General features: G+C 36.8%; 2 protein-coding genes across 3 annotated transcripts in view; both read right to left on the bottom strand.

Annotated features, from left to right (window-relative positions):
* Nucleotides 1-13989, bottom strand: part of zgc:153184 (capZ-interacting protein) — a 29043-nt gene extending 15054 nt beyond the window's left edge. The window contains exon 1 of one of the 2 annotated variants that reach the window (XM_028464668.1): nucleotides 13773-13989. In XM_028464668.1, coding sequence (XP_028320469.1) covers nucleotides 13773-13778 — 6 coding nt within the window. In that variant the 5' untranslated portion in view covers nucleotides 13779-13989. The remainder of the gene's footprint in view (nucleotides 1-13772) is intronic. The other variant, XM_028464667.1, reaches the window with a different exon arrangement.
* A 5586-nt stretch (nucleotides 13990-19575) lies between these two features.
* On the bottom strand, nucleotides 19576-26620 carry mlnr (motilin receptor). The gene is made up of 2 exons (XM_028465088.1): nucleotides 25837-26620; nucleotides 19576-19883 (listed from the first exon to the last, which is right to left on the bottom strand). The coding sequence occupies exons 1-2, from the start codon at nucleotides 26618-26620 to the stop codon at nucleotides 19576-19578; spliced, it is 1092 nt and encodes a 363-aa protein (XP_028320889.1).

Raw genomic sequence — 26620 nt, 5'->3', positions numbered from 1 at the left:
TACGTTGGATTGACACCTCAAATGACCTCTCTTTGGCAAAAGTGTCCGCACTGTGGGACTCGCTCATGTTTAGCTCGTTAGCTAGCAGTTATGATGGGTTTTGATTACATGTGTGCTGGGATGGAGGGGCGGGGGCGTTACTGCCCATAATCAAGGTTAATTTCCTTCGTAAGGTGTACTTACGCTTTAAACAACTCGGTACGACAGCTTCCAGTCTAGATCAAGGTCTTGAACAGTAGAGAATTATTATTATTATTTATAAATACATGGGATTAAAAACTGTGACCTCGGTGCTTGTAAAAGAAGAAGTAAAACATGGCCGTACAAATGTCTTTGAGACCCAACGGTTAATTGTCTGCATCGTCTTGGTTTTTTAGGCGTTGGATGAAGACACGAGTTCTACAGTATGACCAGCTGATGTGAAGGTTAGCTCAGATAAAAACACATCGCACAAAGCTCAGTATTGTGTGCACACATACCCAGAGGCAGGAGAGAAGAAGCAGATGATGTTTAATCACACTTTAAACCCTGATGAATCTGCTTGACAACAGTGGTTGGTTTAATCTGTTACAGAGCCGATAAACACGCTGTGTGGCCCCCCCCACCTCTGAATAATTCAATCCTCATAAGCTTTCTCACACACAGTGGAGGAGATCATTCAAATCCAAGATCAAGCACCAAGCTTAGCGTCCTGGTCATCCTCAAACAGAACGTCTTCAGTTTGAATCCTGAATAAGCAAGTAGACTCTCTCTAACTTTCCAGGAAAACATGATGTGTTGTTGGAACCGGGCTCCATGTGAACAGCTTCACTTTTCCACTGTCCTCACTGGTACCATTACGTGTGTTTTCACATAAGTTATAGAAGTGTGGGCAGGAAACTAGGTTCTTCAGTAAAGGGATGAGGTAAATAGACGAGGGGGGGGGTATTGCATCATAAATAATATGACAAAAAACAAGCATCTGCCAAGATCTGCAAAGACCCTTTTTCTAAAACTACACCAAACTGGCCATATTTTAACCCAGTTTCATCACTTTTTCTTGCCAGTTTTTTGCTCCTTTAAAGGCATTTTTTGCCACTTCTGCCATTTCAACGCCTTTCCTGCACCTTTTTTCCACTTTCAAGACATTGTCAGCAATTATAAACGCTTTCCACAACTGTTTCCACATAAAGTCCCATAGATTGACTCAATATTGTCAATTTTAACCTCTTATCACCATATTTGATGCTTATTTTTTGCCAATTTAACCACATTCATGATTTGTCATGCCCATTATTTGCCAGTTTAAACTAATTCCATCCATCCATTTTCTTACCCGCTTATTCCCGTTTAACAGGGTCGCGGGGGTCTGCCGGTGCCAATCTCCGGCTCTCATAGGGCGCTTGGCGGGGGTACACCCTGGACAGGGCGCCAGTCCATCACAGGGCAACAGAGACACAGACAACTCTCACTGTTTAAACTAATTGTTTCTACTTTTTATATTACATTACCCCAAACTCTCCTCCCCCCATTTCTGCCACTTTCAAACCCATATTGATACTTTTCAGTCCATTTTTTGGTCACTCCAATTTGCAAATTTTAACCAATTTCTGTAGTTTTTAAATTTCACCACCTTTTCCAACATTTTTGGCCCTTTTTCCACCCATTTTATTTCTGATTAAAATAATGATAAACATCTTTAAGATGACTGTATATATTATGGTGCAAATAGTGATAAACTTCTTGGATAACAATGGATATTATTCAGATAAATAAATAAATGTGGTTATTACTACCAAACCTGTTAATACTATTTCAATTTCCATGTCACAGCAAATTCAATAATGAGAAATTATCAGCAGCGAATTGGAAAACGCTCCTTTATGTTTCGAGCGTTGATGCTATTTCCATGACAAGGCATTTTTCTTCTTTTATTTCAGCGTGACCGTAAGAAGACTAATCAATTTCCCAGGATGTCATCGTATCAAAGATAACGACGCCTGAACATTTGTGCTTGTAAATCAGGTTTTGACAAATGGAGTCTGAAAACGTAAATGTTGACTTAAGGCACAAAAAATGCCACTGGTTCAGTAGAAGCTGCTTGCAGTGCCATGTTTTTGAGAACATGTTTTTGCCATAAAAGGACAAAGTGTGGCTGTAAGCCAAAATTAGTCAAAGGAGGTGCCTGCAAAACATTTCTGTCTTTTAAAAAAAAAAAAAAAAATCCTTGTAGTTGGTATTGACAAGTATGATAAAAGTCCCTTTAAAGTATTTATCTTTTAAAGTTTTAAATGTAAGAATAAAACACGTAGAAAAGAAGATGGGGAAAAATAAAGACACGAGAACAAGCTTTTGTAAACTGTTCCATTGGTCGTAATGGGGAAAATAAAGTACCTACTAAACAAATAATTTGAGGGAAAAGTTGACAGCACAGCAAGTATCTACAACACTTCTCCTGTGAGTCGACCACATTCACTGATCTGTTAAAGCCACATTCAGTTCATCTTTCCTCTTATTTCCTCACAAATACCACAAAACCAGTTGGTTTGGCCGTGTCCATCACATGGATGATTATCGCTTACAAAGGAGAACGTCAACTGACAGTAACAACGTTGGAGGAAAGAAATGCTTTTAAAGTGGAACTAAACCCTGAGGTTTTGGACGTCGTGCATCTAGGCTTGAAATTGAAATTGTCTTGCTCATGTGCAGTTAAGACACGCCCAGTCAATCTCTAAAGGTCGCGATTCTAGCGACTAGATTACATTCAAAATCAATGTAAATGACACAACGTCAAGCGACGCGATTCACGCAATTCCAGTGACTCAATTGCTCGATCTGAGTCGCTAAAAGTAAATAATTTTGAACTTTTCAAGCGACTTCGAGTGACGCTGTCGTGGCACTGAATCGAAAATGAGTTTCTCCACATATACAGTAACTCCCCTCACGTCACAATTTAAAGAGTAACTAAACACCTGCTTTCTGCTGAGCGGCCACTAGGAGGGAAATTAAAAAAATGTCTTGATTATGGGCGTTGCTGCTGTAGCAGTAAGACACGCCCACTCAGGAAGCCCACAGAGACAGACGGTTATGCACACAATGTGTCTACACACATACACACACATAGTGAGTTCATAAGCTAAGATGTGTCACTACAACCACAGACACACACAATCACAACGTAAAGCTCACACACAGCCTTACAGACACCACTCAGGGACAAACAGCCCTGCTTTGCCACCACCTCACGCACATAGCGATAAGACGTGCACACACGCAGAGACAGACAGGAATACACTCATAGCATAGATTGATGAACCCTCTGATTAGACCAGAATCTGATCTTTATAGAAGCTCAGAGTCAAAAACATCATTGTTTCACACGGAACACAGTGGACTTCCTCAGTGGCTGTCAATCAATGCTCACTGAGGGCTGTGATTGGAGGAAACCCTCCTCCCTCCTCTTAGCTTTTATAGGAGGGGCGGGGCCAACAGTGAAAGTTGATGACGCAGGAGAATCTAAAGAATCCATTTCAGCCAATAGAAAAATTCAGTTGTAATAGCTGGCGTTCAACCCTTAGAGGGCAGTATGTCTGATATTTTACAACTAAATACACAAAATTAAAACACTTCTACTAAAATGTGAAGAGTGGGAATAGGATTAATAAAGAGCACTATTTAATACCTAAATACACATTTATTCAACAGAAAAAAGTGGGTTTGTGGTTTAGTTACTCTTTAAGCAACTATAGTCGCTGAAGTCACGTAAACTCACCAAACGTGAATTCAGTGACTATAGAATAGGCGTCTGAACGCAGAACGTGACTTCAGTAACTTAACGTGGGGAGAAAGTCATTGCCGATTGGATGTTGCGACACAGCGTCACTTGAAGTTGCTTAAAAAAAAAAAAAAAAATCAACATTTTTAACTTTCAGTAACTTCCACTGACTCAGGTCATGTGATTGAGTTGCTGGAATTGCGCGAGTCGCGGTGCTTGAACAAATGTCACTGAACGTTGCTTCCTTTACATTGATTTCAAATGTAATCTAGTTGACAGAGTCGTCAAAGTCGCGTTCGCTGTGAAAGCACCTTAATAGTAGCCCCTGTCAGTCAGTCGAAAGTTGCTAGTTTTTATAGGGGGGGCGGGGCCCGGGCGGGGCCCACCCTATAGGTTAGTCACGTAAGAAACCTCTAAAACCTCATCGGCCTTCATGTCAGCCAATAGCAAAATTCAATTCAATTGTAATTGCTGGGTTTAAACCAATAGAGGGCAGTCACTGACATTTTACAACAAAATACGCCAAACTAAAATACTTTGAAAAAAGTATCACAAGTTGGAAGAGAATCAATCAATGACAATACATTGATTCGTTTTCAGCAGATAAAAAAGTGGTTTTGGGCTTTGTTACATTTTATTTTCGTGCTACTGATATTATCGACCGATATTGTCCATAAAATGGGAAATCGGTATCGTTTTTTCCACCGATATGGGCTGTTGTTTGAGACATGTTGGCAATGAATGAGGCACTTATTCCATAACTGAACTTAACTATATTGGGGCCCTATTTATTTATCACTATCAGCTAAAATCAAACATCTTAAATAAAGCAATGGACGATATCAGCATATTTAATATATCTGCAGAAAGATAATATGGAACATATCAACTAAAAATCCCTGTTTGATGCTACCTTTTTAGATCTATGCTTGAAGACAAAACCAGTAATTGTAATAGCACGGTGTGACGAAAAGATACACAAGTTAAAAAAAAAGTTATTAGAAACTGTGATATACTGTGTGCATCATCGACTGTATGTCTTTATGGGTTCAGATTACACAACACTGTAGGGATTATTAAACATCATGAAGGTTTCCTTACAGCATTGTTGAACAGAAGCTCAGTCCTAAATGTAAAAAAAACAACTACTCCTCATTGAACCACAGCGAGAACATAAAAACACTGTAGACACAGATTTGCAACTGTATTCTCTTCAGCTTTGAGAAAGCGCCTACGCTACAGAACAAGGAAGAAGATAAAAAGACGAGGACACGAGGCAGAAAATACACTGTGGTGAAGTTAAAGTGTACAGGATGTGATGCGTTAAACACCAAAAGAAACACAGTGTCGCACAGAAACGGACGCAATGTTTTGTTTTTGACCCACAGCGTGTGCCTCCAAAGGCAGATAAGCCTGGTTTTACTTTTATAAAGTTATGAATGATCTTACATATCAAAGCTATTAATATGTTCAGAAGTAATTACAGGTCAGAAGACATTTGGTGTCCGTTTGCAGCACTTGCTCGACTCTCAGTTATTATTACCGTTAAACAGAGGTTCTCAACCTTTGTTGGATCGTGACCCCATTTTGTTATCACAATTTTCTTTTTTTGTTCTTCTAGAATTAGTTTTTGAACACGTTTGTCCCACAAATACAGATTCAGTGACAGCTCAGATATTTTGACACTGTATATTATTTCAACTAGATTCATATTTGAGAAAGTGAGACAGTTGTTGGAGATTTCTTTTGTTGTGTTTCAATTTAAAAAAAAAAAAAAAATGTTTTTATAATAATAAGAATAATGTATTTAGTAATTTAAAAAGAAATAAATAAATTTCAGGCTACCCCATTTAAATTCCAGGTGACCCCAAGATTGAGAAACACTGGTTTAATCCATGTAATACAGATATTTTTATTCAATTTTGCACAAAATCCATGCACAGCCGTGAAATTAAGTAGCGCAAGATTAAGGGGCGACCATTACTCAATGATAAAGTGGGTCGTCCAATAACCAAAGGGTTGGGGGTTCGAATCCCGCCCTATCCAGATGATTGTCATTGTGTCCTTGGGCAAGGCACTTCGCCCACATTGCCGACTATGAATGTAGTGTGTGAGTGAGTGTTGGTGGTGGTCGTAGGGAACGATAGCGCACTATGGCAGCCTTACTTCCATCAGTCTGCCTCAGGGGAGCTGTGGCTACAATAGTAGCTTACCACCACCGTGTGTGGTGTGAAAGAATAATGCACAGCAATGTAAATTTTTAAAATCTAATGTGTTATTATTATGAGCTAAATTTGATATATTTGTCTGGGGGTGTTTTTTTTAATAAAGTGTTTATTCGTACGGACAACCCCCGGTGCTATTGGTACAGTTACCGAAGTACACGTACGTAGCGTCTTAGGGTTAAGTTTAGGCTTAGGTTTAATCTTAGTCACACGACCTAAACTAACCAATGACTGACCTGTCACGTGACCTAAACTGGACAAATAGGGGCGCTGCGTACGGATAGAATGTGGGTATATACGTACGGCTAGCCACCGCCTTTTTTTTTTAACACTTGCTAGTCATTCAGTCACCTATTATCCTGGAAAAAATAGTGTTTAAATGCCGGATATTGTTCAAAACCTTGTGTGTTAGGTATTTCCTTGTCATAGTAGGGCCTGATTTTTAAATTAAGAGACAAATAAAACTTTGTTTTTGTTTCAAAATGTACATTTTGCGTTTCCCGTCTGTTTCCCGTGATCACAGAAAAGTCCCTACATTAGACTCTCAGAATTTTAGTAGTTATTGTCTATTTTGTGATATTTTCTATGTCTGATGATAGTTATTAAACAAGTTTCAAACACAACGTGTTTATCCTCACGTTGTGTGACTAGAAAGCAGAGGACTGGATTTCCTTCAAATGACCTGTCCTTTATTTATTTATTTATTTATTTATTTATTTATTTATTTAGTTATTTTACTGTCACAGACTATATTAATGAATTTATGCATTGAGGTGCAACAAGTAATTCATTCATTTTAATGTTTAAGGACTAATCTTAGCACCACACTGATAACTCTATGACCAAATGTCTAAACCGACATTATCTGATGATGTCATCACTGTCCAGCTGTAAATTAAGCCCCTCCCTTAAAACCAAATGTATTAAAACAACACACCAGCTAATTTATTTTATGAACTCGCATGAAATCCAAATAGTTGTCGGATGATGACTCGGCATTTTGTGAACAACACCCTTTTTCTCAGCTTTTCGTCATTTTAGCAATAATAGATCATTACAGTTTACAAACACTGAGCTGGACAAATAGCAGCAGCATAATATTTATTAATATTTCCTTTTCTTGAAATAAAAACAAATACAGAATGTCGCTGAGTGATTACATCACATCATCAGATTAAACTAGACTTACAGTAAAGCAGGGAATTGGTTTTTGAAGTTGGATCATTAGGTTTTCAAGTTAGTTTATGCCACCAAATAAAAGAAAAGAAAAGAAAAGAAAATGGGTAAAAACAAAAACAAAAAGTGTGACTTTTTTGAAAGAAAAATACAAATTTGGACTATTCTTCTTCAAATCTCATAAAAATAACATATAATCAGCAAAATTTGCAAATTTTAGAACAGTAGTATTAGGGCCACATTAAAATAAAATACAAAACCTGGGAACTATGAGATTAAAGTTGTAAAAATTGAGAATAAAGTTGTAATTTTATGAGACGTATTAAATTGTATCTTGATAAAAATGACTTTAATATGACTTTATTCGAGAAATATTACAACTTTAATCTAATAAAATTACAACTATTCTCATAAATGTACAACTTTATTCTCAAAATATTACAACTTGAATCAAATTACTTCAATCTAATAAAATTACTGTATTCTCGGCAAATTTGGACTTTTCTCGAAATTTGACTTTAATCTCAAAATATTGCGACTTTAACTGTAATGAAATTATGAGATTGTTCTCGAAATAGTAAGATTTTTATCTAGAAATATTACGAATTTAATAAAATTAGGACTTTATTCTCATCAAATTCCAACATCATTCTCGAAATATTAAGACTTTAATCTTGAAATATTACGACTTTAATCTAATAAATTACTTCTTTATTCTCAAAGAATTACGACTTTATTATGACTTTAATCAAGAAATATTACAAATTTAATAAAATTAGGACTTTATTCTCATAAAATTACAACTTTAATCTAGAAATATTATGACTAATCTAATAAAATTACTTGTTTATTCTCATAAAATTACGACTATTCTCGAAATATTATGACTTTAATCTAGAAATATTAAGAATTTAATAAAATTAGGACTTTATCCTCATAAAATTACAACATTCTTCTCAAATTATTACAACATTAATCCTGCAGTGCTCAGATTTATTTTTATGTTAATGTGGCCCTAATACAAGTCGTACTTTATGAATAAAGTGCAAAAAATTTTAAAAAATTTAAAAAAAATTCATCCTCAAGGTTCAGCAGAGCCATTCTAGTTTGGGAACCACTGGTTTAATTGGTGTTAATGGAAAGGAAGTTGGTGCGGCGCACACTATTGTTTCAAAATAAAAGAACCTTAACATTCTTTCTATGACTCCACTTGTTGTTAAGCATCAGAACGAAAAGAAATTAAAAAAAAGTACTGAAGCCTGGTTCATAGGCTCCCCTCAACACCCCAAAATAAAGACTAAAAAAACATTCTAAATGAGCTGATAAAGTGGGCTATTCTTCTATTTTGCGGTGCACACTGGGCTCTACTGCTGAATAAGAGATTCTATCAAATGTTGACATGTAGAGAAACTAATGACAGTGATAAAGATCATTCTGTAAAAGCCTTTTAAATGGAAAACTGTTGCCAAAGTAAAGGGAAAAAAACAACACTCCACCATTAGCGAACGTCTGGCTCGCACTGTTATTGCTTCTTTTTTTTTTTTTTACACTTTACTATGGATTACATAAGAAACCTACACACTACACCATATGGATGGTAAAGCAATCCCAGCGACTCACTCCTCCAGCTGTGGTTTTTTTCTCCCATAAACCGACATACGTGCACGTGGATGATTGACGTTAAAACATGGAAAACACACACAGACACTGTTCATCTTCTCTAAAGGGGCTTTTCCTGTGTGTGTGTGTGTGTGTGTGTGTGTGAACAACTATCAACGCTGGAACAAACAGCAAACGTCACCGACATGTGATGTTCATCTCAAATATCAAAGTTTGTACAACAACAAAGGAAAGAGAAGAGTTTACATCTCATGTTTCATTAAAGGGAACATGTTGCGCATAATTCACTTCTCTGTGCTTTAAACATCATAAAGTGTTATTATGACTTCACACACACACGTCCAAAGTGTTTTTTTCATTGATCCCCTCAATCGTTAGTGAGAGGGTGATTGGCTCCTTTCTTACTGCAGGGTGAGCACAAACACCTCGCTACAATTTGATGACGCGTTCCCACTTTGATGATGACACGCCCACGAAGGTGAGCATTTCTGTTGTGACCCAAAAAAGAATCTATGACCACAGGGGGCGACAGTTCCAACTCTGTGGTTTAGTAGTAGACAATTCAAGCAGAGAAGAAGAGCTCTCCTAAGGGACCTTTACTCACATATGTCAAACTCAAGGCCCGCGGGCCACGTTTGGCCCGCCAGATCACCTAGTACGGCCCGCAGGATGATTTTGTTCAGAGTATAAATTACAACAAAAACAGGACGTTTTGTAAATTACCATATAAGTTGGAGATAAAATATGATGGGCAATGCAATAATACATTATTTACAGTAATATTAAAACTTTTTTTTTTTTTTTTGAAAAACTAGAAAAATTCTCACATTATCCCAAAGAATTCTGGCAAATTACAATGCTAATTTCAAGGAAATTAAAGGAATTTTTACCAAATGCTTAACATTCTGGATTTTGTTTGAACATGGATTTATCTGGTCCGGCCCACATGAGGTCAAACTGGGACGTATGTTGCCCTAAATTATCAGAATGAGAATAAAAACAGTTGTAATCTGAAAGAATCTATGACCGCAGGGGGCGACAGTTCCAACTCTGTGGTTTCGTAGTAGACAATTGAAGCAGAGAAGAAGAGCTCTCCTAAGGAGCCTTCACTCCCCCTTAAACAGTGCATGGCCGACAGTCTGTCAGGTGGCCGAAGTTAAACGAGTAAATCACAGATTGTTGAAAGTCTCCCACCCAAAAATAGTTTCATTCTCAGGGTTTGTGCGCATAAAAAAATGAGGAAGACTGGCAGTCGACAGTCGAAACATGTCAGGAAATCAAAGTAAATTTCCTGTTTGAATAAAGAAAAACCTTAACACATGATTAAAAAAGAAGACAAAATGAACTCGCTGAAATTATTACGGAGAGTTTCTCGATTTCTAATTAACCCACAGGTTTGTTAAAGGGTTTCACCCTCTGTCGGTACAATAACTCGCCTTTTAAATAAACGTAGATGTTATCTTAATATTTACACATACAGGTGTTTCTCCTTCACTTCACCACATAAATGTGACATATTGGATGTCACCATTACTGTATGTGAGGCTCATATGTGGGGGGGGTCACTGTGTCATAGCTGACATATTAAAGCTCACTTTCCTCACATTTAGCTCATTTTTCTTTCATTTGAGACAGAAATTAATGTAAAACAACACGTTCTGTATCATTGTTAAAAATGTGTACACATGAAAAACACATCTAAATGTAAATGTTGAATGTAAATCTAAATGTCAATAGTAAATCTAACTATTAAATTTAAATGATGAATCTAAATGTTAAATCTAAATGTACATTTTAAACATGAATCTATCTAAATGTCAAATGTAAATCTAAATATTAAATGTAAATGTTAAATCTAAATGTAATTGTTAAATGTGAATCTTAATGTTAAATATAAATATAAATATAAAATGTAAATCTAAATGTTAAATGTAAATATAAATGTAAAATGTAAATCTACATGTTAAATCTAAATGTTAAATCAGCAACCAAGTGTAAAGCTAAATGTTGAGAAAATTATGCAAAGTGGGGAAGGCAGGTCAGGTCAATTTCGAGGCCCATTGATTTACATTAAATATTTATATTTAAGATTTAGATTTACATTTAGATTCATTTCTCAAGTATACACATTTTTTAATTGATATAGAACATGCTGTTTTACATGAAATGAAAGAAAATGGGATAAATGTTCAAAATATGTCAGCTAAGAAAGAAAGAAAGAAAGAAAGAAAGAAAAAAAGGTGGAGGCTCCAAAAATGAAGTGAGTAAATAATCTAAACTCACATGCACCAATAGTCACATGACATGACACATGTATCATCCGTTTCCTTCCTTCCAGCCACACACACGCGCATGCGCACGCGCACGCGCACGCGCACGCGCACGCACACACACACACACACACACACACACACACACACACACACACACACACACACACACACACACACACACACACACACACACACACACACACACACACACACACACACACACACACACACACACACACACACACACTGGCTATAGGCAAAAGGACTCCAAGGATAAAGTTTTTATCCCTAATGGGCTTGAAAATAAATGAAAGATAACATGATCATAAAATAAACTGCTATCATAAGCTTTATCTTGTGTTTTTGAGGATTGACTGATTTTGGGAATGATTGACGGATGCCCTGCGTTTCCATTATCGTGGGAAATCTGGAAAATCAAATAAAAAATGGTGATGGAAACACTTGAATCTGGAAAAAACGTTCAAATATCGCTAAAAAGCTTTTACGCTGTCATAAAGGTGCTTCAGATGTTTCCATATTTAAATGTATCACAAAAATGCGTTGGAAATGGTTTTTTCGCGATTACACGTGACAGGACATGACGTACCGGGTCACATGACCACATGACAAAAGAGGAGACGGAGACATTTCTTTGCATTATATCTTTTAAAATGATTCGTGCCAAATGCTCTCGTCTCTATCATTAAATTGTTGTTTTTTTCTTTAGAATTTAAATAATCACATTTCTAAATGTTTTTTTTTTAATTGTTGGCCTTTTGGATTTTGTAATATTGCGACGTTAGCACTGGTTGTTTGGACTTAACCACAACTTTCAACTATTTGACACTGACAGTGATTTAGATAACGTGTTAAACTCAAGGCCCGGGGGCCAAATACGGCCCTTAAGAACATCCAATGTGGCCCATAGGAGAAAGTGAAGATGATTGAGAAAACTATAATTATTATACCCTAAATTACAAAATATTTCAGTAGTAGATAAGTCAGCCTTTCCAAAATCAAACAATTCAATTGAATTAAACTCCACAATATTTGTAGGGCTTACATTTTTCCCACGCTTATATCACACAATGTCAGTCATTTTTAATCACAAATTGATGAAAGAACAAAATTTAAATAAAAGAAAGAAAAATTCAATTTCTCAAAAAAAAGGATTTGAATTAAACAAAAAATGGTAAAAAAAAAAAAAAAAAAAAAAATCAAGGAAATTTAAAGGGAAATTCTTGCTGGGACTGAAACAACATGTTGTTATGGCTTTACACATTTGACACATCATGTAATACATGGAAGTGGAAACTGGTACATTAATGTTAAAATTGTGACTTGTTTTTGGGCTAAAATCTGTGGCCCCTGAGCTAAAGTGAGTTTGACACCTCTGATTAATATCGTCCAGCTCTATAACGTGTTGGTGTTTTAACATTATCCTCCTGTGAGAACAGCAGAATGGGATGAAAGGTTCCACGTTTCTTTGCCTGCTGTTGTTTACCTTTCCCTGCAGGTCTGGGACCATTCCAACTTCTTTTATTTTCCCTTACGTTTACCAAACAGGAAAAACCAGGTAAGCTCAGAGAACTGAATCCCAGTGTGAGCCTGAGCACTGATGAAAGCTGTCCTGCACGTGTCAGCAGTTTTTGCAGTTGATCGCTAACGAACTCTCTCGTGAGTGTGTGAGGAGAGTGTTTCTCCTTCACTTCACCACATAAATGTGACATATTGGATGTCACCATTACTGTATGTGAGGCTCATATGTCATAGCTGACATATTAAAGCTCACTTTCCTCACATTTAGCTCATTTTTCTTTCATTTGGGACAGAAATTAATGTAAAACAACACGTTCTGTATCATTGTTAAAAATGTGTACACATGAAAAACACATCTAAATGTAAATGTTGAATGTAAATCTAAATGTCAATAGTAAATCTAACTATTAAATCTAAATGATGAATCTAAATGTTAAATCTAAATGTACCTTTTAAACATGAATCTATCTAAATGTCAAATGTAAATCTAAATATTAAATGTAAATGTTAAATCTAAATGTAATTGTTAAATGTGAATCTTAATGTTAAATATGAATATAAATATAAATATAAAATGTAAATCTAAATGTTAAATGTAAATATAAATGTAAAATGTAAATCTACATGTTAAATCTAATTGCAAATCTAAATGTTAAATCGGCAACCAAGTGTAAAGCTAAATGTTGAGAAAATTATGCAAAGTGGGGAAGGCAGGTCAGGTCAATTTCGAGGTCCATAGATTTACATTAAATATTTAGATTTAACATTTAGATTTACATTTAGATTAATTTCTCAAGTTTACACATTTTTTAATTGATATAGAACATGCTGTTTTACATGAAATGAAAGAAAATGGGATAAATGTTCAAAATATGTCAGCTAAGAAAGAAAGAAAGAAAGAAAGAAAGAAAGAAAGAAAGAAAAAAAGATGGAGGCTCCAAAAATGAAGTGAGTAAATAATCTAAACTCACATGCACCAACAGTCACATGACATGACACATGTATCATCCGTTTCCTTCCTTCCAGCCACACACACACACACACACACACACACACACACACACACACACACACACACACACACGCACACACTTTAGTCAACAACATGTGTTATTGATCTCTAAACATCACAATAACAACACCAGGAACTATGATGTCATTAAAGCAAACTTTTCCTCGTGTTACCTCCATCCTGGGACCGTCTCCTCTGTGTGTGTGTGTGTGTGTGTGTCCTCTCCTCTTCTTCTCCTCTTCTTCTCCTCCTCCTCTACAGACTGATCTACAGACTGATCTACTGACTGTGGGAACAGTCGAGCACACGCTCCGTGTTTATATCTCGAGCCACACGCACGCACTCAGAGGCGGAGCGCGCGTGTTTACGCACAGGCGGCCCAGTGCGTCAGTGAGCGCGCGCTCGCTGCACTGAAGAAAATACATGTGTTCTTATAGGGAAGATTTTCAGAATAAAACAAGCAAACACATAAACAAACGTGTGGTATTTACTTTCACTTTTTTAAAAAATCTGTTCAGGAGATGAAGTTAATTAATTTAATTTATGTTGAATTTATTTATAGTATGTGTAGAATAAGGAAGAGGATTAGGGCCACTGAAAAAAATGTCTTATTTAATCTTTCCTTTTTTGCTGGGTTTTTAAGGCATGGGTTTGTGTGTAACCCTAACACTATATATAGTATTTGTAATGATTTTCGTTGTCTGGGAAATAAAGTTAAGGACACCCCCCCCAAAATAAATAAATAAATGAATAAATAAATGAGTAAATAAATAAATAATTTAAAATAATCTAAAAAAATAAATAAAGAAAGAAAAGATAATTGTATGATTTTTTTTTTTTTGATTTTTTTTTCAGGATTTTTTTTTTTCTTTTACTAGTGGCAGGGAACAAAAAATGTTTATTTGTTTTTTTTATTATTTTAGATCAGGGATGATAAACTTATTTTAGTCCAAGGGTCATGTATAGATGGTTTAAATTATTCAAAATAGTAATAACAAGTGTGCTATAAAATCCAGTTTTATCCTGAAAAAGAAAATATTAAATAATAGGCTTACCTCGAGCTAATAAATATCATTTAAAATTATATTTCTAATCTACTGAAATGAAGATAATTCAATAATAAATACTAAAATATAGATAATACAATGTTTCGAGTGTTGACGATCAATTTTTTCCTATCTGAGAAATATGGACCTTTTTCACTGACGCAAGTTTAACATTGAACTTGTTTTTCTCTCAAAGCAAAACTGCATGTGGTGTGACTGGTTTGTGAGTGTTTCACAAAATATTTGACGTGCTTTGTGTCTTCTTGGCTAATCTCAAGTTAAACACATTTTGTGAGGGTGTGCAAACACATAAAGGTTAGCTCACGAGTAGTTTGGAGGAGAAAACTGAGCCTTTATTCATGTGTGTAGCAGCTCATTAAACATTAAAATGTGTGTGTGCCAATATACGCAAATAAACATGAGTAAATACAGCATTTACTAAGACTGATTTCTGTTTTTAGAGAACTGAGGGTGTTAAAAAAAACATATTTGAATGTTATTTCTAAAGTTAAAAATGCAATGGGTAAAAGAGGAAAATAAAAAGAAGACAATACAGGTGACAAGAAGCGAGACGAGCAGGAAATAGTGCAAAGCTCTGCAGGATCTGTAGAAATCGTTTGCAAATAACCGCCTTTTTTAGCTCAACTTCCTGTCACCACATAGAAACTAAGGAGCCAAACAGGAAGTGAAGTTATGTAGCTGATAATTTAAGGAACTGGACTGTAAAAGGAAACAGATCAAGACATATTGGAAGAAAAAATGTGGGAGAAAACAGAAGCTTTTGTTTGCAAAAAAAAAAACACACACACACAAAAGAAGAGTTTGTGTTGTGTTAAAGCCACACGTGTCTGTCGTGTGTAGAGGCTACAGTGCTTTTGGCTCCCCCGTGTGTTTAGAAAGGTCATTACAATCAGATTATGTCTGTTGTCAATCTGATTGAGTTGCGCTTTTTTTTTTTTTTTTCTTTTTTTTTGCAACATTTAGCAACAAACCACTTTTGTGATTTTTTTTTTTTTTTTAACGTTACTTTTGACCAGATTTACAGCAACATTTGTGAAATTGTTTCACGCAAAAATATATTGTCAATGTTGAATCTAAATCTAAAAGTCAAACATTTAAGATTTACATTTAACATTTAGATTTGATATTTAACATTTAGATTTAATATTTACCATTTAAGTAGAAATGCATGATTTATCATCTATTACTTCTGCTCGGTTATGGTTTTACCAGCGTGTACTTATTTATTTGTTTGTGTCTAACTTAAAAAATACCAAAGAAATCTTGATGACATTTTCCTGAATCATCAGAAATGTAGGATGGAGTTTTAGGGCTACATTAAAATGAAATAAAAATCTTGGCACTATGAGATTAAAGTTGTAATATTTAGAATATAAACTTGTCTTTTTATGAGAAATAAATCGTGTCTTAATAAAATTGTAATTTTATGACATTTAAGTAATAATATTTCGAGATTAAAGTGATAATATTTCGAGATCAAAGTCGCAATATTTCAAGAATGAAGTCGTAGTTTTATGAGACTAAAGTCGATTTAAGTTGTAATATTTTGAGATTTGGGTCACAATATTTCGAGAATAAAGTCTTCTTCAGGGGCATCTGCTGATTGATAATTACGCGGAGGTCAAGGACACATCACAGCAATCAGCATGCGCCTCTGAAGAAGACTGACAGTTGAGTCGAAACATGTCAGGAGATCAAAGTAAATTTCCTCAAAAATGTCTCTGACTACCGGTAAATGAAAACTTAACATATTGTTCAGAAAAAAGACAAAATGAACTTGCTAAAGTTATTAACTATAAGTCAAGGACACATCAAAGCCTCTGAAGAAGACTGACAGTTGAGTCGAAACATGTCAGGAGATCAAAGTAAAATTCCTAAAAAAAAGGCAAAATAAATGAAACTATGACATATTATTCAAACAAAAATTAACTTGCTGGAAAAAATACGCAGAAGTTAAGGACCAGCAGATGCCTCTGAAGAAAACTAGCAGTTGACAGTTGAAACATGTGAGGAGATCAAAGCAAATTTCCTGAAAAGTTTTTCTGAATACCGGTAAATGAAAACTTAACATATTCTTCAGAAAAAATACAAAATTACCTTGCTAGAATTATTAACCGGAAGTCAAGGACACATTAAAGCGATCAATAAAACCTCTGAAGAAGACTGACAGTTGAGTCGAAACATGTCAGGAGATCAAAGTAAATTTCCTGAAAATATGCTGTCAAAATAAATGAAACCTTTAGATGTTATTCAAATAGAAGACAAAATGAACTTGCTGGAATTATTACGTGGAAGTTAAGGACCAGCAGATGCCTCTGAAGAAGACTGGCAGTTGACAATCAAAACATGTCAAAAGATCAAAGTAAACTTCCTGAAAAATGTGTCTGAATAAATGAAACCGTAATATATTACCTTAGGGGTTTGAGTCATTGATCGGGCAGACGTAACCACGCCGGAACAAAAAAAAAACAAAACAAAGTATGCGGTGAAAATTGACCACTGTGAACAAAATGTTCCCAGAGCCCTTCAGTCCTTTCCTCCAGGTGATGAAGAATGGACAGCAAAATATAATTTTTCACAGAGCAGAGTCACCTCCGTCGGTGCAAAAGATGAATGAGTTCATGTATAAAAGCATGAGGAGGACGAGCTACTGGGCCTGTTTGTCTTTGTGCCGATGATTCATGTGTAAGAAAGAAAAACGACGGCGTCTTTCAAAAGGAAGAAAGAAACATGAATGAAGCATAAAAACAAGCGGAAAGAATAGAAACTACATTGGCTTTTGTAATCAAACATTACTCAGGTTGATGTGCAGAACTTTGGGCATCAAAAGCATGACATTTCTTTATGCACATTACACACATTATACATTATGTGGCATGATTATGCAAAAAGGAAAGAAATAAAAGCAATGAGGCCGATAAGTGTGACAAGCTAATATCCTTCGGCTTTCTTTGAAATGCACTTAGAGCGGCCATTACTCTGAATATTGTGATGCAGGGACATTAGCTGCCAGCCCAAATCTGCTTCAGAGCCCTTTAATATAATAATCACGTCAGAATAAATGAGTCAAACAGCACGTACACACATCTGTTACCTCCAGGCTCAGGTGGCGACGCGCACATACACACACACACATAGACATACACATCAAACACACGTAGTCAAGGTGGTGTTTTTGATGTCAGATCTGCAAAGCTGATTTTTTTTGGTTTGTTTTTTAACCGTTGACTTACAAGAACAAACAAACAACGTGGTTACAATTTTTCGCAATGCATATAATTGTAGATATAAAGAGATTCACTAATAATACAGAGTGAAACGGACTGGAATACAAATGAAACCTCGGGGTGTCATCAGCATAGAGACAAATGCAGGAAAACAGCAAAAGCTGGAGATGCAGTAAACATGTGGACATGAGGTAAAATACATAAAAAAATGTAAATGGAGGTAAATAGATTCAGACAATCATCTTTAGGTCTCACAGAGTTTGTGAAACTGCCGCGAAAATGACTCGATGTAATTTCTTTGTGCGTGGCAACACAATTTATATCAATGGCATTTAAAGGTATCCTCCACTGTTTTTACAAATGTGTACTAAAATCTTTCAAATGTACTTATTAGCAGATCTATGCTTAAGAAAACACATTATTTTGCACCATATTTGTTTTATTAACTTTTAAAAATGGGACTATTTTACAGTTTTAGAGCTTGTGTTCCGGCATCTTTTAATCACGTGATTGATGACGTCACTGCCTGTAAACATCCTATTGTTTTCTATTGGAGTCAAACATTCAGCCTGCTTTTTAAAGCAATTAGTGGCTTTTTCGGTAAAAATTACAACTTTTGCTACTTTTGGTTGCTCTAAATATTCAAGAAAATTTACCCTCTTTTGTTTACCGATAGAGGATAAAAACAATTGTGACCCAAAAAAAGTCTGTGACCGCAGGGGGCGACAGTTCCAATTCTGCGGTTTCGTAGAAAAGAAGAAGAGCTCTCCTAAGGAGCCTTAACTCTCCCTTAAAATGTGCGCTGACACGCTCTGTTGGCTGAAGTTAGAGAGTAAATTACGGACTGTTGAAGGACTCAAAACCAAAAGGACTTCTATTTTCTGGGTTTGTGTCCGTGATGACTCGGGAAAGTAAAGGTCCCTTAGGAGAGCTCTTCTTCTCTGCTTCATTGTCTACAACGCGACGAAACCACAAAGTTGGAACTGTCGCCCCCTGCGGTTACAGATTGTCTCCTTTCACAACAGTTTTTATCCTCTTTCTGTAAACAAAAGAGGTTTAAATCAACATCTTTAACTTTTCCTGATTATTTAGAGCCACCAAAAGCAGCACAATTTTGACTGAAAAAGCTGCTAAATGACCTAAAAAGCAGGCTGGATTTTTCCCTCTAATAGAAAACAATGGGATGTTTACAGGCAGTGTGACATCATCAATCACATGATTTCAAGATGGCAGAACACAGGCTCTAAAACTGTAAAGTAGTTCCATTTTTAAAAGTTAATAAAATGAATTTAGTGCAAAATAATATGTTTTGTTAGACATACAGTATATATTCTATTAAAAAGATTTTAGGCCACAATTGTAAAAACAGTAAGGATCCCTTTAACCCAAATCATGAATGAAATGTTCTAATAAGAACATAAGAACCGAAACACGTGAGTATGAAATTTGTGTCACGCAGCACAAAAAAAATGCGGAAATCGTGTTGGCACGCACAAAAACACAAAAAGAAACGTTCCTTTTTGTGACAATGTCACGTTTTTTGATGGATACTAAAGAGACAACAATCAGTCAGCCCTGTTTCTCCAAAAAATAACCACCGTCCCCTCCTGACACTAAACCTCAGACCTTCTGAGCCCGACTGGGATCAAACCAGCATCTACAGAGTGTGTGTCAGCGTCCCCTCACACACCCGTCAGGCTTTCATTTAGGGTGGAGATGTGGTCGATGGCCGACAGCTGCCGCTGGCCACGCTGCGCCTGTCGCGCTCTCTGGTGCAACAGGAAGAGGCGCTTGGCGGCGGCGCGGTACTTCCTGGACATGAGGTTGTAGACGACCGGGTTGATGGAGGCGCTGAGGTAACAGAGCACCATGGACGCCATGTTGAAGTTCTGGCTCAGGATCGCCGTGTCGTAGTCGTCGACCTGGGCGAAAAGGTTCCTGCCGATGTGGTAGGGCAACCAGCAGATGATGAAGGCCAGGACCACCACCACTGAGGAGGGAAACACGCAGAGTCAAAGTCAGAGACTGTTCTAAATCGCATACTAACGTACTACTCATACTAACGTACTACTCATACTAACGTACTACTCATACTAACGTACTACTCATACTAACGTACTACTCATACTAACATACTACTCATACTAACGTACTACTCATACTAACGTACTACTCATACTAACATACTACTCATACTAACATACTACTCATACTAACGTACTACTCATACTAACATACTACTCATACTAACGTACTACTCATACTAACATACTACTCATACTAACGTACTACTCATACTAAGTCTGACATCAAAATGAGTATGTAGTGCGTTCACATTAGATAGTACAGTATGAAAAGGTTGAGTACATGAGAAATACCCAGATATATACTATATGGGGTAATTTTTTAAGTATACACGGTGGGTACACTAGTCATACTCAACCGTCCCATGATGCATTGCTAACGGAAATGTCCTGGGACCGGTGTCATGTACTGCGTTCGCATCGTACTGAGATTGTATATGCACATATATGTGCATGCGCGCACATGCACACTACCGAAAAACTCCTTTTTGCTAAAAAAACAATAATTCATTTTTGTTTATTTTTGTTTTCAAAGTGAACAGACACACGTTTTATTTGTTTATTGAAGTATGTTAGCGTTAGGGTTATAATCTCAGTACGTGACACCGGCTTCAAGCTAATAATTAAACATCTCCTTTTCAAAATAAAAGCACATCTTCTTACCTTGCATTAGTTTTTACCTCTTTTGTAAATGTTTTGAAGTTAAACGGAAGAAGTCATTAGAAAATGGCGGAGATTCAATATGGAATCTCCGGAATGTCGAAATGAAATGTGTTGACATGAGTTTTATGGATCAAAGAACCTCGTGTTGATTTTCTATTTGGTGACTTTCTCAATGTTTTCAGAACTTTCAAAGGTGGACAATCAACGACATATTTAGCCTCAGTGTGATTCAGGTTTTTATCGTTGTACGTTCCAAATGCATCTTGGGAAACTTGTAAGTACACTTCAGTGGGAGCGCTCATCATCCTAATCACACTAATAGTATATAGTAGACAGTATACACTTATTGAGATTGTAGTGTATAGTACGGAGTGTGCAATTTTGTGTTAGCGTGACTAAAATACAGACGCTACCTCATATTTTTGCACTGAAAAGACTAAAACCATCAGAGTTTTATTGCTTTTCTCTAAAACCAACATCAATGCACTAACACGACTAATGAACTCTATATCTGTGGTGGTTGATCTGTAGAACATTGGCTCACAGCCTTTTCCTGCCTCTTGTCTTCACCTCAACTACAACAGGAAGTCACTGCACGACCTCCAAGTGTATTTGGTGCTGCTGATTTTAGAGAACAATGAGACTCAGGGTCTCACAGCAGTGATGATAACTATATTTACAGCTCCTTCACAAATGTGAATATCAGCCAAAAGCAATACATTGCAAAGACGTTAGATTAACTGAAGGTCTCACCTAAAGATTTTAAATAGTTTTTTACTTATTTAATCATGAATTGACCAAATGGGGGTAAAGAAAATCATGAATCATATAAAACTATAAAAGTTTAGATTAATTTACATAGGAAAGTGCTAAACTGTGTCCAAATGAGCATTTTAAAATGTATTTTTACACTTCCATTGTGTTTGGTTTGCATCACATGAAGCCTAAAGGGCCCATGTTACGCTAAATTAACTTTTCTATGCTTCAAACATCATAAAGTGTTATTAGGGCTTCATACACATGCACAAACTACATTTAAGTTGCAAGGAGGGAATGAAGCCAAAAGGGTTTGTACAAGAGCTCCGCCCCTTTCAATAAACAAACACTTATAAGATCATAGGGAAAAAATGCACAATTAATCTTTGATATAAGTGGAAAACTAATATATAAACTAATATCAATATCAAAAGACAAATGAAAATTTTGAACAAAATATTAATTGAAGATCAAAAAGTAGAAATTTGGTCTAATGTGGGAGGATTCATGAGTGGATAAGATGTTTTTTAACTGCCTTTGTTACTCTAAATGAACTTTTCTGTGCTTTAAACATCATAAAGTGTTATTATGACTTCATACACACGTCCAAAGTGTTTTTTTTATTGATTCCCTCAGTCGTTAGTTAGACGGTGATTTGCTCCTTTCTTACTACAGGGTGAGAACAAACACCTCGCTGCAATTTGATGACGCGTTCCCACTTTGATGATGAATTTGACGCTGCACTGAGCTGGAGAAGCCACGCCTCCAGGAAGCTCTCTGCCGTGATTGACATGTAAACACACACGCATTATTTCTGAATGTCTTTCATAAATTGTTGGGATTAATTTAGGAATTATATTTCCACATTTGATCCACAATCCACAATCTCATCACTGCACACCTCATCATATCTCATCTCAGTCTTAAAACTGCATATGTCATCTCAATCTCATTGTACCTCAGTCACATCTCATCTTATCTCATCGCATCCTATCACAATCTAACTTCATCTCATTTTATTTCATGTCCCATCTCATCTCAATCCCAATTTGTCTCGTTTTACTTAATCTCTGTCTCGTTTAATCTCATCTAATGTCAACCTCATCTCATTGTACATTTTTTAATCTTATCATATTTCCATCTCATCTGATTTTAGCTCACCTCATCTCATCTCATCCTCATCGTCCTTATGTCATCTTCATTCTCATTCCATCTCGACTATGTTGCTATTATTGAGACAATAAAACCATGTTCAGTGTCAGTATTTATCGCTGAACAAAATCCAACCAAAGTCTGGTTTAGAAAGAATTGTTTTCGGTCTCTTTAAGGGTGATTCATGGTCTGTTTTTACCTTTGACATTTATTAACGAACGGCTGCAATTACACCGACATCACAGAGGCTTCTCATCCTCAAACCCACGCACGCACACACACACACACACACACACTAGAACAATCTCTTCTCCTACGATAAACTCACATTTCACAAAACAAGCCAATGACCAGGTAGATTAGAGCATTAGAGCATTAGAGCCCCCTACAGGGAGGAGAAAGAGAAGAAGAAGAAAGCAAAGGGCACCACCATCACCATCACATCTCATTGTGGGGGAACCAGTGAGTCACTCCTATCGATCCCCCCCCCACCCGACCCCCCGTACCATCAATCCATCTGTAATGGAGGCTGTAACTTCAAAGAGAGTAATAAATGTTACCTCAATAATTAAAAGAGGGGGTCGCTGCCTTTGTGTTTCTCCACCTAATTATCTGTGAATTAGGAACGCAAGTTCCCAGAAACTGAAGACCTGTGTTATGAGTTCAGGCAGTGGGAGGAGGGGTGGTGGGGGGCGGGGGTGGGGAGGTGGTGGAATTGGTGAGGATGACACACACTGAGAGACTGAGACACTGGTTTTGTAGCAATCCAACAACTAACATGTTACACACAGGTCTGGCTTTTTCACAGCATGTTTATTATACGTTTCTTTTTTCTTTCATTATTTTCTTTTTTAAATTGATGGGATTTTTTCTTTTTTTTTATTTATTTATTTCAATAAAATAACTTAAAAAATGCAAAATAAAACTTGAAAAAAAAGAGGAAAAGGAAAATGTGGAGGATGATGCCTGTGGGTAGACCCTCAACCCCCCCCCTGAGCTTTATTTACATTAATAATACTGGCAACTCTGTATTTGCAATACATTATGACGAACATGATCAAAATGTAATTCTAGAGAAAAAACAACACAACTTGAAGTTTTATACATAAAGGCTGACATTACGTATGACATGACACCTTTTATTAGCATGAATAAGGTGTCATTTCATTTATTTTATTTTATTTAGCACACATAAAAAACTACATTTAAGTTGCAAGGAGGGAACGAAGCCAAAAGGACTTGTACAAGAGCTCCGCCCCTTTCAATAAACGCAAACAATAAAGGCTAATAAAAAAACACTTATAAGATCATGGGGGGAAAAAAATGCACAATTAATCTTTGATATAAGTGGAAAACTAATATGAAAACAAAAATCAATATCAAAAGCTCTCTGCCGTGATTGACATGTAAACAGACACGCCCACGAAGGTGAGCATTTCAGCGTCCTTCACACAGTTCTATCTATGTATTTTCTACAGTCTGTTTATGTACCGGTGAAAGCCCCGCCCCCACACTCTGTCTCGTGTTTATGAAGCAGAATGAGTTCAGCTACGGAGTGGGTGGGAGGAGGGCGGGCCGTCCTCTGGCCCTATGTCACAGTGCGGGGAGGAGGAAGTCAGTGTCCCGTCTATAGACACGCCCACTCATGAATATGCATAAGTAGGACGCAAATCAGCCTGTTTGTATAGAGTTGGTCAGAAAGTGACTTTTCAGAGGCTAAAACTGTGGAAAACAGGCGAGTTTGGGAAAATAAACCTCAAATATTATGTTTTTGTTGTTCTTAGAACAAATAAAGAAATAGCATGACATATGAGAGCTTTAAAGAGTGAGTATAAGGATATGCATCTTATTTAGACACGTAAACTATTCTAGATCAGAGGCGTTAAGGCTGTCATTAAGTGTCATTCGTTACCTTAACCCCACTAGATCCCTTCACTCCAACTAAACCAAAAAATGCCAACATAGCTCCAAAGGTGTCATAATTTAGCACACGACACTTAATGACACTTAATGACACCTTATTCATGCTAATGTCAGCGTAATGTATAAAACTTCAAGTAAAGCGTTACCAAAAAATGTCTTTAGGGTCACCAGAATATCTTGATAATAAAATGGGGTCACGACATGCAAAGACCTTCTTTACAGTAGATGTTATTGAGTGTAGAGCATCTACAGGAGGCGACCTGCACTCAGGTGACTGTACGGCAGCTGAAAATCTGGAAAGATGCATTTTGGAAAGATTATTTACTTCATTACTGTGTATTTCCTTCAATCAGACTCTGTCTTATGCACATTAAACGCCAGCATCGAATGAGGTCTAATCACTATGTGCAGGCACGATTAGCTTCAGACGAAGAACAACAATTAACCAAATGATATCAACAACAGCAGCTTTGTCTTCTTTAAGGAAAAAGACTGAACGATCTAAAGCACAGGACTCGGATTCTGCAACAACAACAAAAATCATCTTATTGTTGTTCAGTTAAGTTAGAAATCACAGGAATAACAACAAATCTGAATTTCACGCACTTTTATCCTGATCTCTACAATAAACCAAGAAGTCATCGCTCATCCTGTTAGCATTTCATGGCTAACTCTAAAGTCCCGATACCGTTCATGTTTGATGGTGAAGGAAACACTTGAAAGCAAAGAAATATTGTTTTTATCCCTAAAACATAACTAATTTTATCGTTTAGTATTTATCGTCGTATGTGAGTTTAATGATATGGAAATGTGCAACAGAGCTAATAGCAAAATTAGCATCTAAAGCTAATTAGGTGTGTTACTGCTGTAAGAGTCTTGTAAAGGTTTATTATATTATATCATAGAATATTAAATTATATCATACCATAATATATTATGGTAAATTATATTATGTTATATTACATTATATTAAAATAAGTTATACTGTGTTGTTATATTGTATTAAACTATGTTTTACTGTATTATCTTACATTATATTCTATTAAATTACATTATATTATGATATATTATATTATATCATATCACATTATATTATTAAATAACGTTATATTATGATTGACTATATATTATTTTATATTAAATTAGGTTGTAGTACATCATGTTACATTATATTAAATTATATTAAATGTCAAACAGGTTAATGCACAAATGTGACTAATGGGACGCATAAATTGGTAATTGTACATGTACATAAGAGTTGTCTCATAATATTAAACAAATGTAGTGTTTACATCTGTTTAATGATTAATGATTATCAATGATGCTATGATTGCACCATGCAGACCCTCAGGTGGAGCCTCTTACCCAGGATCTTGACGGTCTGCCTGTGTGACCTCTCCCTGGCCAGGGCACACGGCCCCTGGAGGTCATTCCTGCTCTTCCACAGTTTACACCCGATGGACCCGTAGAGCAGGAGCAGGCACAGCATGGGGCAGAAGAAGTAGGTGGTGGACACCCACAGCATGATGTGCAGCTTCCCTGAGCTGATGGCGTAGCTGGTGTGTTTGCACTGGCCCGTGCTGTGGTCCGGTTGCGTGTCGTTGACGTACTCCACCCCCACCAGGAACAGGGTGGGGGCGGCAGAGAGCAGCGCGAAGCCCCACAGGGCCACGATGATGTACTGCACCCGGCGCCGGGTCACCAGCACCTTGCTCCTCAGGGGGAAGCTGATGGCCAGGTAGCGCTCGATGCTCAGGGCCGTGATGTGGAGGATGGTGGCCGAGGTGCAGCCCTCAAAGATGTAGTGGTAGAAACGACAAACGACTTCCCCGAACAGCCACGGCACGTACTTCCACAGGCGGTAGAGGTCAAAGGGCAAGCACAGGAAGATGATGAGGTCAGACACCGCCATGCTGGACAGGTACAGGTTAGTGGTGGTCTTCATGTCCTTGAAGTACTGGATGATGAGGATGGTCATGGTGTTGCCCGTCACACCGATGATGAAGATGAGGATGCAGATGATGGTGACGGGGATGAGGGTGGAGGTGGGGAACAGGGAGCCCTCGTAGTGGTGGTCGTCTGTGTTGTAGGGGTCGGGGGCTTCTGCTCCGACTGAGGGGAGGGCCATCTGAGGTCTGGACCACGGCAT

Source organism: Gouania willdenowi, chromosome 13, assembly GCF_900634775.1.
Source record: "Gouania willdenowi chromosome 13, fGouWil2.1, whole genome shotgun sequence".
Lineage (NCBI taxonomy): Eukaryota > Metazoa > Chordata > Actinopteri > Blenniiformes > Gobiesocidae > Gouania > Gouania willdenowi.
This window is presented reverse-complemented; position numbering and strand designations above follow the sequence as displayed.

What these genes read in the sequence shown, in the direction of transcription:
- mlnr (XM_028465088.1), bottom strand. Translation starts at nt 26,620, where the DNA reads ATGCCGTGGTCCAGACCTCAGATGGCCCTCCCCTCAGTCGGAGCAGAA. An exon ending in GCAGACCGTCAAGATCCTGG is followed by an intron (nt 19,884 to 25,836) that starts GTAAGAGGCTCC and finishes TTCCCTCCTCAG; the next exon opens with TGGTGGTGGTCCTGGCCTTC.